This window comes from Cydia strobilella, chromosome 13, assembly GCF_947568885.1.
Source record: "Cydia strobilella chromosome 13, ilCydStro3.1, whole genome shotgun sequence".
Lineage (NCBI taxonomy): Eukaryota > Metazoa > Arthropoda > Insecta > Lepidoptera > Tortricidae > Cydia > Cydia strobilella.
Window position 1 is genome coordinate 14835057 of NC_086053.1, and position 13454 is coordinate 14848510.

The 13454-nt window shown below is 39.0% G+C and overlaps 1 protein-coding gene across 1 annotated transcript in view; it reads left to right on the top strand.

Moving 5' to 3' along the window:
• The first annotated feature begins 4154 nt into the window (after positions 1 to 4154).
• LOC134746797 (frizzled-10-like) overlaps positions 4155 to 13454 on the top strand; it is a 35230-nt gene continuing 25930 nt past the window's right edge. The window contains exon 1 of the mRNA XM_063681344.1: positions 4155 to 4627. Coding sequence (XP_063537414.1) covers positions 4457 to 4627 — 171 coding nt within the window. The 5' untranslated portion in view covers positions 4155 to 4456. The remainder of the gene's footprint in view (positions 4628 to 13454) is intronic.

The window sequence follows — 13454 nt, forward strand, 5'->3', positions numbered from 1 at the left end:
ATTTTGGGAAACATTTGAAACAATTTTGAATAGAACAATTAACTTTTAACAGAAATACAGTACAATTTATATCAATTTACATTAAAATTAACTAAAAAGTAAACTAAACTAAAACCAAGTCACAACAATACATCGACATCGTACATAATAATAAATTACCCTAAAATTAACTATAAACTAAACTAAATTAAAACTAAACTAAAAAAAGACACACCTAGAACCTAGTCAAACCACTCGTCCCGCGCCCGTCCAGACGCAAAGGTGCCCATCACGCTCGCCGCGTTGCCACGCTGGACCGCGACAGACAGCCTCTGCATCAGGAATGACCCGGAACGAGGGTCATGACCTCTCTCCCTCAAACGCTGCCCCAATTCGCCCAAGAAAATTTTGGCCTCGGCACACCAACACCCAGACGTCTCCACTGCTAAAGGGACAAAAATATATTTAGTCAGCAGCGCCGAGTACTTGTCGCGCTTCCTAAGTGCCGCCCACTCAGCCGCCGCTCCTGCCGTCCGGACCGTCCGACCAATGTGCGAGGCAGCATACGTGCTGACACATGTCGCGTCCCAAAGTAGACACTTACCCTTTTCCCATGGGATAAGTGTCAGCCCGTCAGGTCTTTTGCTGTTACATTACATTTGAAATCATTCCGATTTTTGTCACACTATTGATATTTCACAGGCAATCTTGTACATTCTAGTCTAGACCTCTTATGGCACCAGCTGCAGCAATCGGAATAGCACAAAGATCTAAAGCCGAGCCGCCCATTATTATTCTTCCCATACATTCCATGTCCATATCTGGACACGCCAAAATGACTGTTCTATTGTTTCAATAGCACTTCCTTCATAAAATACCAACTGCAACCAAAAAGCGTTATGCGAAGAAGATCTGCGTTCTATAGTGAACTTTACGAGTTGGTGTTTAAGTTTAAAGTTCCGTGTTTAGTTTAGTGGACGGGTTTATATTGTAAAATATGTAGTGCCAATTTATTGTGCACTATGTTGCGCCTGTGACTTTGTAGTATGTGTTCATACAGGTATTATAAATGCGAATGAAATCAAAAACTGTTGGGAATAAATATATATGGTTTGGCTATTAAGGGAAAAGTTTAATAGACGGACGATCCTCTATATTTACCTACCACTAGCACAGAATAAGTAATGGTATTATCATACAGAACGGCCACGCACGGCCCCGCCCCGACTCGAATTAGTCGAACGAATTACCTCGCCCCGCGACAGCAGATTGACGGCCGTTTGCCGGCCGCTCAGTACTATTTTTAAGCAACTTACTCACACTATGACGCATGCCGCGTGTACAGACGTGCCGTTCAGGCATAGAAACGCAAGTGATTTTTGATGTATAGCGTCTCGGGTCTCCGCCCTGTGCCACTAGCATTTCGGCTTTGAGTATATCATTTCGGTGAAGGAAAACATCGTAATGAAACCTGCGTGTACCTAATACACATTGGCGAAGAAGTTCAAAGGTGTATGTGTAGTCCCCAACCCGTATTGGGCCAGCGTGGGGACTATATCCCAAGCCTTCTCGCGAATGAGAGGAGGCCTGGGCTATAACCGCGAAAATCGAAGTTCACAAATTACGGGCATCTTTCTCTATCACTCTAATTACGCCTTCATTGGAGACTATTTGGAGTAAAAGAGAAAAATCCCCGCAATTTGCGAATTTCGGTTTTCGCGGTAGGCCCCCTGTGCCGACCGGTGAGACGTATATATATGTATAGACTGAATTATTGTTATATTATAGTTAACCTTGCTTAACAAAACAACAGACGCACAGACGGACACAATAGCATGTTGAACGTGTATTTGCATGTGTCGATCGCTTTGCGCGCGCGCCGCCATATCTGACGTTTTAATTACGATTCCGAAGAGGGGTCGGGGCCCAGTGCGAGCGTTTTAAGGCTAGTAACAGAAGTTGCAACAAATAGCATGCGATTTTAGATGATTGCCGGCTAAGTAGGACAAAGAATTAATCTATCGATCAAAAACCGCAGTGTATTGCAAAATGCATGCGATTATCGGGGACGTTTGGTATTAAGGTCCTTAGCGGGAGACGGTAGAACTCTCAAACAAACATAATAATACATAGTAACTGCTGCTTTGAATTGTCTTTGTTAATTTAAATGATGAACCCGACCGCATTACTGAATGCCATCGCAACTTCCAATGGAATCGCCACTGTTACCCAAGTTATCAAGAACTTTGACAAAGACACAGACATATATACAGACAGATTTCAGACCCTTTCAGACCCGACCCGTACCCGTAGACCCGTTGACCACGAACGCTGTAAAGGGTTCGAAACGTCGGGTTCTGTAACCTAAGAGTCTGTGTAACCGAAGAGAATATTACCCTTCAGACATCAAATTTGAATACTCTAAATTTATCAGAGCCAAAACATAAACATTCACTAATCATGCTTATCTATTCCTAAAATTTTGATACAAATATGCAACGCATATTGCACTGTATTCATTGAACTAAATTCATAGAAGGGATGCAATTATCATGAGAATAATGAGGTTAAAGGAAAGTGGTTTCCGCTTAGCCGATAAGGCCAGAATGACCAGAGTGGTAAGTTGACGTTGAGCTTTGTGACCGGAACACTTAGTCAAAGCACTTATTGTTTTGCTGTGGTCATTTAGGAGTTAGGCCAGTTGAGTTGAAGAATGAGGAATTGAGGATGTTTGTTGCTATATTCATATTTGTAAAATATATTCGTACCTTCTTCCCAAAACCTTCATATACTTTTACTTAGATCATTGCCGGAGTGTTAGCGATGGTCGTTTCAGCTTGGCCAAAAATGCTTTTTATGTCCGGACTCCGGATGTTCTCCTTTACAGGCTACAGGATTCTCAACCGATTCTCGTGAAATTTTGTGAGGAGGTCCGATGATCAAATAGATTTTACAGTACATATGGTGCTACTTTATCGCACTAGTGCGATAATTAGCACATTACGTAACTAGGTATGTCGAAAATTCAGTGCCATATGCACTGTAAAACGTTGTTCGATACGTGTGGTGTGCGAATAGGTAATTCGCCACTCGTTTCGAATTTCCTATTTTTCGCACTTGTATCGTAATGTTCTTGTCGATTCTGTATTCTGTAGCTGGAAATTTTTTAAAATGGCGAAGAAGTAGGTAAGTACATTTTCATTTCTTATGCTCTGAAAGAGGGTCATTATTGTTCTAAAAGTGTGCAGAAAGTGATACGTTTCTGCACTAGAGCATTTTACTTTCCAAGTACGATTTTTTTATTTTTTTTACCCATTCCATAAATAGCGATACTTTTACACAGCCATCCATGACCTTCAATGATTATGAAGGACAGAAGGACCGATAATTTCCCCGCTTTCCGCGCGCACTGCTCCCCACCCTTCACCCCACCACGCATGCGCCCTTAATTAGGCATTCCGGCGGCGTCCGGCGCGCGCGCAGCGGCGCCTTTGTGCCCGTCCCGCTCGCACAACGCCCTATTCATACCACCCTCCCACTCTAACCCGACCCGCCGACGCCTTTCAATATCAAACATACACCATTGCACTGAAAGCTCTTCCTATATTGGCGCTGATAAGTTTGAAAGATATGAAACTGCGGCAGGCAATTTTTGATCTTAAGAAATCCTACTAAGGTGTACAATGGGATGGAAGTAGAGTTGTATTAAAGGTGTTATTGGAGTGATGTAATGGAGGGCCCTAATTGTGTATTCTACTTGGGATGTCGAACTGAAAGATAAAAGTAGCGTCTTGAAATGTTCTTGAAGCTAAACTAAACACATTAACATGTGACATAGGTACAATTAAAATATGTCAACTATATCAAGTACTGAAATGCGTATTGCGTATGAACTATTATCAAATCTACTGACAGAAATAAATATTAAGCGTAAACGTCTAGCTCACGATGATACTATAATTCAGCAAAATTCATATAATAAAGCCTTTAAACCTCTCAATTACCACACTTTTATTGCAGCAATTTCATAAAATAAAATTGAAGCCCATGGGCAGATACACTTAATTCCATATTATCCTTCCATTCTACTCAAAGCCCTTAGAGTGAAAGAGAGAGCGTAAATTACTACCACCGATTGCAGTGAGCCGTACACGAATTAGTTTTTTTCTTTCTTTTCTTAATGCCCTGTTCATGCGTTCACGTTCACTTCAGACAGGCCTTTTATCGGAACATATGCATGTTTCTGAACGTAGCGGCAGACCGGTTTCGTTCCTTTGCCTTTGATTGAACGCCGCGGCGCCGAGTTCGAATTACGAATTTCAAATCAGTCCGGTGCAAGCCGTTGTGGAGCGCGCTTGTGTCTATGCGTAATAAAATAAAAGAAAATGTTTACGAGTGAAGTTTGAATATAAACAAAGTTTTAAACTGTTTTAACATGACAATTGTTGTTGTGTTGTGATATTTAACTGTGTTGAACATGTCTCGGATTGTTAGCGTGTTGTTTTTGGCCGCTCTGGTGGCGGGACAGGAGGAGGAAGGTGGGAGGTGCGAGAGGATTAAACTGCCGCTGTGTCAGGATCTGGGATACAACTGGACAGCCATGCCCAACCTCATGGGTCATCGGGATCAGAAAGAAGCAGAGGAAGCGGTAAGGATCTACATCAATCTTTAAAATAAGTAACCGAAATCATGTTCTTTTGAAAAAATTTTGATAATTTATGGTGCAACTTTTAAAATAATCGTAATACATATTTTTAAATATAATATATGTTAGTGTGAAAAGCATATTATAGGTAGGCAGTGACCATAAAGTTGTAAATGTCTGAACATGCCTATAGAAAACATGTGTTTTGTGTTTTTTTCACATAAATTTGAGAATTGTACACAAACATTCAAGGCAATGCTATATAATAGGTAGTACTTATTTATAAGTAAGTTCTAGTAAACACAATAAAGTGGTATGGCAATAAATAACATGCTTAATTTTAATTAAAATGTGTGATGAAAAATGTCAACAACTGACGTTTCGTCAGGTACAATCAAGCGCACAAGTAGTAACTAGTAACTATATGTCAAACTTTTAGGTGAAGTAGGTACAGGCACCTACATCATTTTAATGATGATTACAATTCTTTCTCATACTGGTCACACTGCACATAGGCTTCGTCACAAAACATACTCGTTTTAATAAGAAGGGGTAACGTGACAATCGATATTAAAAGTTTAGGGGAAAGCGTATTATGTTACTATTGCCCTTTTTACAACCAGGGGGATTTGATTTATAGTTGATTATAGAATGGATTTTATGGTCTGTATGTAATGAATCCCTTGTGAACAAATTATAAAAGTTGCAGGGGGATGAAGCAAAAAAAATAGTGTACAATTGTTATACTTTACTGGTTATCCGATGAAAGGTTTTTTTTTCATGGTAGTCTAGGTACTTATCAAACAAGAACTTGTGATTATTTCAGTAAAGTGGCTTTTTTTCTTTCACGGTCCTCCTAGTACCTAGCTAGTCTATTTCTAGTAGATCCTAGGTAGTTATAGGTACTCATTTTGTTTTTATAAAACTCTGTAAAACAATGAGCTGAAAACAAAAACATGACTATCTGTGTAGGTAGCATTACAAACCAAAATACCGTACAGTGATGTTTACCAAAACTAAACAATGATTAGATATTTTTATTAGCACGAGTATAGAGATAGCGTAAGCGGGGGGAGTCTGTTGACTTTGGCTTCTGTTTCGTTCTTGTTTTGTGTTAGAGTGATGTAGGTCACCTGTCGTCACAAAAAAAAAATTAGGGCTTATTAGATTTTAGCAGTTTTCATGATTAAATCCTGTTGCCAATACAATTAAAAGTCATTGTAAATCTGTTGTTAAGTTATTTTCTATTGTTTGCAATATAAATAAATGCATTTCTTTTTATTACAGTTGAAAATTTAAGGAAAATGTGCCTGTTTTATAAAAAGAACAAACGAAAGCTTGCCCGTTTGAAATGGAGATTAGAATCAACTCGTTTTGTTTACCTAACTCTTGAGAGTAACCTTAAAAGGCCAATAAAGTGACTTTAAAAAAACGCACACGTGACGTGACAGAGGCACGGCGACGTGTGTGATAGCTGATAAGGTATCTCACATCAAACGCGCCGATCGAGGCCTTTTTGTACAGCTCATATTTGCTAAGCGACAAGATCGAGATACCTAATGCCAATAAGCAACATTTCGTGGGAAATGAATTCAATATCGAGAAAATAGTAGAGCTGAGCAGAACAACATTTTAAGTATGTTTATATTTTGTTTTAGTATCTATTGATTAATAAATCCTTGGATGTTCTTATCTGGAATGAATGGAATCGATTTTGCATAAATGGCCTGGCCGAAGTTCTTTCGCAGAGCTTACAAATTACATGAAAGACGTTGGTAACCTTTTCACTCACAAGTAGTATTACTTACTTGCTTATTAAGATTAAATATTTGCACAAATATACTGTTAAAAGCACCGATTAGTGAAGAAATAGATCAAAACATGATCAGCACTTGACTTACGCCCGCTTTCAGTCTGATTAATGGCTTCTGTAACAAGCAAAATCCATTAAAACGCTCATGTTGCAAATTCATTTGGATTATTCTGAGCTGCATTAAATCAATAAACACGCGGACGCTTTGATACAACTATCGCGATAGCGGTATCTTTACAGCCCAATAACGCGGAGCAGGCATTTATTTATATTTATATCCCTTATCGAATCGCGGCTATCTTGCCTTAAGTGCCGATGTGTATCGGTTAATGCCGCTCTATCGTCGGCATCGCTTTTACGATCTCCGATTACTTCACTTATATGAATTTCGCTGTACAAGTGTAAACATCGATTCGTTCCACAGTGACGTTTGTTTATACGTTTCTAATTACTTAATAAAGTTATTTGTTATCGCCATCTGGTATGATGATTATTGTGATAGTATAGTCTCCGTCAACTTTTGGACAACGGGGTCATATTTTTACAGTAAAACTTAATCTGACTCACGTTTTTAAATCATATTTTCATCTTCAAACACGACTTAGAGCAGTAAAAATGTATCTTGATCTTGTTAGTTCAAAGCAGACTGCACTACAATCTGCCTTGGGTTCAATGTTGAAGAATTAGAGAAGAATAAAAGTGGTACAGAGTTCTCCAAACGGGCCTTATCGGGCGTAGCATCGGGTCCATTTGTTCTAGTGGGATGGTCCATTCACGAAAAGTTTCATCTGATTTTGCTGCATCGTCACTGCGCGGGCGTTCACCTCTAGATTGGGCAATCGAACCCAATTCATGGACAGATAAATTTTCTGTATCGCTTAAGGGTATTTCTTAATTAAAGTCTCGCGTGGACACCGCTCTTTTACTTGACATTTAAAAGTACATTCCCTTTTTTATAGCTTTTAGTCTTTCAACGATTACACTGGTTTAATTTGGTTTTATTACTCAGGCTATAAATTTAACTTTACTGTTCAGAATAACTTAATGGGTTCAATGATTTTCGGGAACTCTGATGTTTAAGTAGGTACTTATTAAGGATACTTAGTGTAAGTAGGTACTTAAATATTTACGGTCTACAAAACTGACTTAACTTTCCGGATATTGCGAGATATATGATCTAAATCCCGAGCAAATACGATGAAAGGCCAACAAAGGCCGGCTTTTAGCTCCTCTTAGTGGTGGTGGCAAGTGTCAGGACACCCACACCTGAGCGCCATTAGCACCACTCTACCAATTGGCTAACAGAACTCGGCTGTTTGAGAATAACCCAGCGCTAAAGTGCCAGAATGTGAGTTATTTAGTTATAAAAACCGGTCAAAAAAGCGGCCTATCTCTCCGTTTCCTAAGGCGATTGCATCAAGTGTTAAGAATTCCTCGGCAACACCTTGAATTTCACCTCATTCCCCGCCGTTGCAGTAATTATCCTTAACCTTTATTAAATTTAAAAAAAAGTATTCTAGACTTATCACGCCCGTCGTAAACTTGGGCATAAAATAATAAACTTCAGCGCAACGAGATAAGATTTGATAACCCATATCCCCAATTGTCGGCGTCTTTGAGCATTGTGTCAAAATTGGCCGGTTTTTGAGGGCCCGGGTACATCTGAGGTGTTATTGAGAAGTCCGTATTCTTTGAAGCACCCTATCATTAGCGCAGGTATGGGGATTATACAGCGGCCATAATAGGGCCCGGTGTTTCGGATGAAAGTTTTTAGCTTTGTTAAGTCATGCTCGAAGTCATCGTGGAGGGTAATCTTGTCCTATTGTTGGGTTGCAGCAGCTTTACGGTAATTTTCATCACGGAAATGTTGATTTGTTCCGAGGGCCTGCGCGTTGTATTGTTAAACGATGTTGGTGAACTAAATGAAATTGTCATGGCGTTGTCAATTCGATACGCGTAAGTTCTTCTGTGGATCTTATTTTTTTTTCGATTAACTGATGCGTCACTTCAAATAAAAGCCTTCAAATTAATACAATACAATCGTCCATTCTTTGATTGTTTTCTTCTGCCATAATTTTATTGCTCAAAAACTCATAATTCTAGATTTACGATGAAACGTCGATATAAATTTATAGCCACATCTTTGAATAACTTAGCACTTGGAATAAAAAACGTTCGACTTTGTGCGACCGCCTACCTGGGGTAATTAGGAGGGGCAATTTGTGAGTTCCGCCGGCCGCGCCTGCGGCGCAAGCGCCATCTTTCAAGCCGACTTTTAAACTTTAATAATCTAAATGCCATAGGATGCGGTCGGCAGGTATCGAGGCATGAAAAAGCTTCTTTCTTCTTTATGACAAGTGACGCCTAAATTGTAGGGCTAATGGTACTCATTAGACATCATTTTGGTGTATCATATGATCTTGAGGGCAAAATGTCAAGGTGTGTGGCGGTGCGGTGTGTACCACAAGATTTTGCTTACGATATGAGGAGTTTCTTTTTAAAAGGGCTTATTTCTCTATGAAAACCTTACAAAAATAAGCCTTTTTGAAAAGATTCTCCTCTTATTATATAAATTTTAATATAATTTAAATATTTATATCAAAACAACACTTTCGCTCGCGACAGTACCAGCTGCCTTGAAAGTACTTTAAACAGTTCATACATCAGCCTTGACAAGAGCTTTTTTCGATTAATTACGAGCGCCAATTAAACAAAGAAACAATACAAGTTTTCACTATGTACGTACTTATAGGTATGTATCATACGGACGCCGCAGTATGCGAAAAGTTCTCTAATTGCATTGTAATTGCGCCGTTAACTGCCACAATTAGATGCCATAAAGTGGGGGAGGGTAGCGGGGAGAGGGAAGCCGGCAACATCAAAGCTGTGCGATTACCGCACGATGCGCCTGCGCTTGTGCGGTCGCAGTGGCCGTTTCGCGAACAGTATGCGTGTGCAAAAATACGTGGTAATTTTAAGTTACATTACATCGCTGATTTTTAACTTGTGTGTGTAAGTCTTACATTTAGACATTTATTTAGCCTTTTTTAACTTTTGCTATTCCACAGTAGCTTAACTATAAAATAAGTTATAGTGCGATTTGTTAAATTAATATTTACACAATTAATAAGTTGCCCTGAAGTCATTTAAAAGTTTTAAAACAAACATTAAACAATATTAATGCAATAATAGGCCTGTTTAACTCCCACGTAGTTGTAGTTGTTTCATATTTTCTGTAATTTTTAATGGATCAGTTTCGTAGTGGTATGAAACCTTTTTGACTTTTAGACTATCGATAAAAAAATACCTAAACCTCAGATACGCCACACCGTCATTTTTCTCTGCTCAAAGCCGTTTCTGCCTAGCCAACGGCCAACTGGAATGGGGGCCCATTTTAGATTTAGATTTTTAGTTTTATAGTAGTTTTAGTTTAGTTAATTGTAGTTTAATTTTTTTCTGTAAGGCTTTATTTATTGTTACTGGAAGTACAATTGTAATCATCTAAAATCTGTCTACTGTGACAAATTTTGTTTTATTGCCATGCGCGTACATCGACCCGATGCATCGATGCGATCGCGATCTACCGGCCAACTTATCTACATCTACCAGATAACATCTTAATACCTACACATAAATACCATTTTCGCTTGATCAATGTGTTCCTTTAAAGTGGTTCGCATTTCCTAATGACATGTAACTTGCAGTAATTTAGACTTAAATGAACCGTATTAAGATTTAAATTGCATTGATATGAATGGAGTATAATACGTTTTGGTACTTAGTTGTCATTTGCATTTTTAATTGTGAATCGGCTAATCGAGCGAATATTAATTGTGTTTTGTTTCAATCGATTGCGGGATGAAATTTGGTGATCGGTTTTTGTTTTTATGATGTCATTGAGTTCATTAAAAAAAATAAAAATAAAAAAATAAAAATTATTTAATTCAGACTTTCAAAAAATCCATATTTTGTTAGTGATACTTAAACTAGGGAACCTATAAACTAAGTGTTAGTCTAATTATAACATTTACAACATTTACATAATTAAGAGCTAGCCATAAAAACAAAAACAAACAAATACCTACTTACTTACTTACTTTATTAATTTGTATTGCCTATTACGATATTAGCCCAGTGCTTTGATATAGGGCAGTCGAGGCGTCCAGCTACCATCCTCAGGATGCTGTTACTGCTGCCTCTCACTCGTCTCAGCAAAGAGGCTACCCTCTTGCGTCTGATGGCATGGAAGCCATCCGTGTGCGCCTCTGCAAACATGCCTGACGCACTACAGCGGCGAGGCAGCTTTAGCAACATCCTGAAGATATTATTAAACTGAACACGAAGCGCGTTATAAACACGCTTCGTATGCTTCACCCATAGACTGCATGTATAAAAAGATGTACAATATGCTTTAAAGAGTGTGAGCTTAACTTCCCTTGAACATTTTGCAAATCTACGGATGAGCATGTTGCCTCTGATTGCTAAGGCTCTTCTTTCTCTTTCTATATCTAGGTCATCATCCAACTCCTCTGTTACTATGTGACCCAGATATTTAAACTTGCTAACTATTTTGAGAGGCACACTACTCAGCATGATCGTAGGTATACTTTGAGGGTTGAATTTGCGAGCTTTAAAAACCATCATCTCACTTTTATTTGCGTTATACCTAAGACCATGCCGAGCAGCATAGGTCTCACATCTACAAACCAGTTTTCTAATGGAATTGATCGAGGGGCCGAGCAGCACCATGTCATCAGCATAACTTATGTTGTTTACACAAACACCGTCTATATGGCATCCGACATGCATGCTGCTCAACTCCCCAATCAACTCATTAATATACAGATTGAACAGGATCGGAGAAGTTAGTCCACCCTGCCTCACGCCACATTCTAATTTGTACTGGTCAGACCATTCACCTGCCCATCTCACTTGGTTGACCTGATTGGCGTACCAGAACTTCAGGAGGGACACGCACTCCGGTGACACCGTTGTTTTGGTCAGCTTGTCCCACAGCAAGTCGTATACCACCAGGTCAAATGCTTTAGACAAGTCCAGGTAACATGCAAATATTGGCGTGTTAATAATAATGATAATCATTAATGAAGTTTTGGAGACAGCTTTAATGAGACAAAACAAATGTTGATAGATATCATGGTATCAGGTAGGTACGCGTAAGTGGACGTAAATACAATTTGTTTCGAAAATAAATGAGGCAGTTAGCAACCTGAAAACCTTGCTAAGTTTCGAGGAGCTGGGTAGAGTAGACCAGTGCCGGCCCGAGTCCTTGATCAGGGTAGAGCGAAATCGGGTTTTGGCGCCCTTCGTTTTACCCAAAAGCAAAACGAACCCTTTTTGAACCCGATTTTGGGCCCGCGTCACACTCGCGTCTTTTAAAACTTTTTTTTTTTTTTTTCATTTGCCATTTTGGCGCCCCCCTTGCCATCCGGCGCCTAGAGCGGCCGCTCCACTCATAGTATATTGAATGCTCCACTCGCTCTACCCTAGATCCGGCCCTGAGTAGAGCGTACCTCATCCTTGATTTTCACGCAAAATAGGCACAATGATTGTCGATTTGCGGAAAATGCCCAGTTTATAATGAAGGTAGGTACCGCTACCGGTCAACGAACAGACATGAATAAAATATACATTTATTTATTCAGACACCATTACTTGATCCTTGTCAGTATTTTACGGCAAATCTATCATCTCCACTGGCCTCATTCCCCGTTCTACCTTTATTATAAACGAAATGGCATGGTCATCCCGTCCTAAGAATTCTGGCCTGTTATTCCCTATTCCTATAGATTACAGAGCTTTCGCCTCACGCTTAAATGTAACTAGATCCATTAAAAATTATTATCTTGATGATAAATGTCGAGTATTTAAGAACAAGAATATTCATATTGTATCGATATATCTTCAAATTAGTTGGCCAACTTAAACAATTTACGAAAAGTCGCATGCATAAAAGCGGTTTTTTGCAATGTTGCTAAGCTACGTTGCCCAAGGTAGGTACGAAATTGAAAAGCTTCATTATATCTGACTTGATTTCATGAAAAGTACCTACGCAGTTATAGTTCGGTATACCAAATCTTAATTCAACCATTACAGTCGACGAGTAGAAAAACACTTTTTTTGTTTATAGCTTTCATTTTCATTTCGAGGACGCAGTTTAAGTGAGCTTTTGAGAGCGCTAACGTGGTGACAGCGAGTTTTTTTACGTATAATTGTCCATCTTGTAGTGTGATCTATGGAATTATGGATTTACCAGTCAAGAGATCGGGTACCCCTGTATCTTCTACTTACCCGCGCTAAGGGATTGGAATACCTTTGTACAACAATCTAACTCCAAACTAACACATCTCACTCATTGACACTTTACGACTTTGGACCATATCTCTTTAATTACTAAGTTCCAATTTAATTGTGAAAGTTGAACAAGTTAAGCTTCAACGTGTGAAGGGTGGGAGGTGAGGAATGCAGCCCAATTAGACGGGTTCGATTCCCGATCCGACACGCACGGCGGTAAATCATTTTATAGCCCAAATGTGGAATTAAGAAAACCCGAGTTATGCTGTAACCGTTATGAGATTAAGAGGCATTAAAAATAACTAAATTTTTATGAAGATTACGTACAGGTTTAATACTTCATAGTTCGTACTTCGTAGTCTCACCCACCTAAACTTCAAGCCAGGAAACATTTGAATTTAAGTTAACATGACGAACTGCACTTTTAAATTTTCTATAACATAACATATTATAGTTTTGAAACAGAGTTGTACGTTGTATAACCTGGCATGACACTTGGCATGACGAGATTTGCTTTGCAATTTTCTATAACTTCTTGAGACATTAAATATGTTATAGGCGTAACGAATAACGATATATATATGTGCCATTTTTAACCAAAAGGGTACTTATTGTCGCTTGTCAGTAAGGCGCTATTTCCATATAGCTTCAACTACAAATCAACCTTATCGACAACCGACAATGTGGTACCTTTTGGTTGAAAAC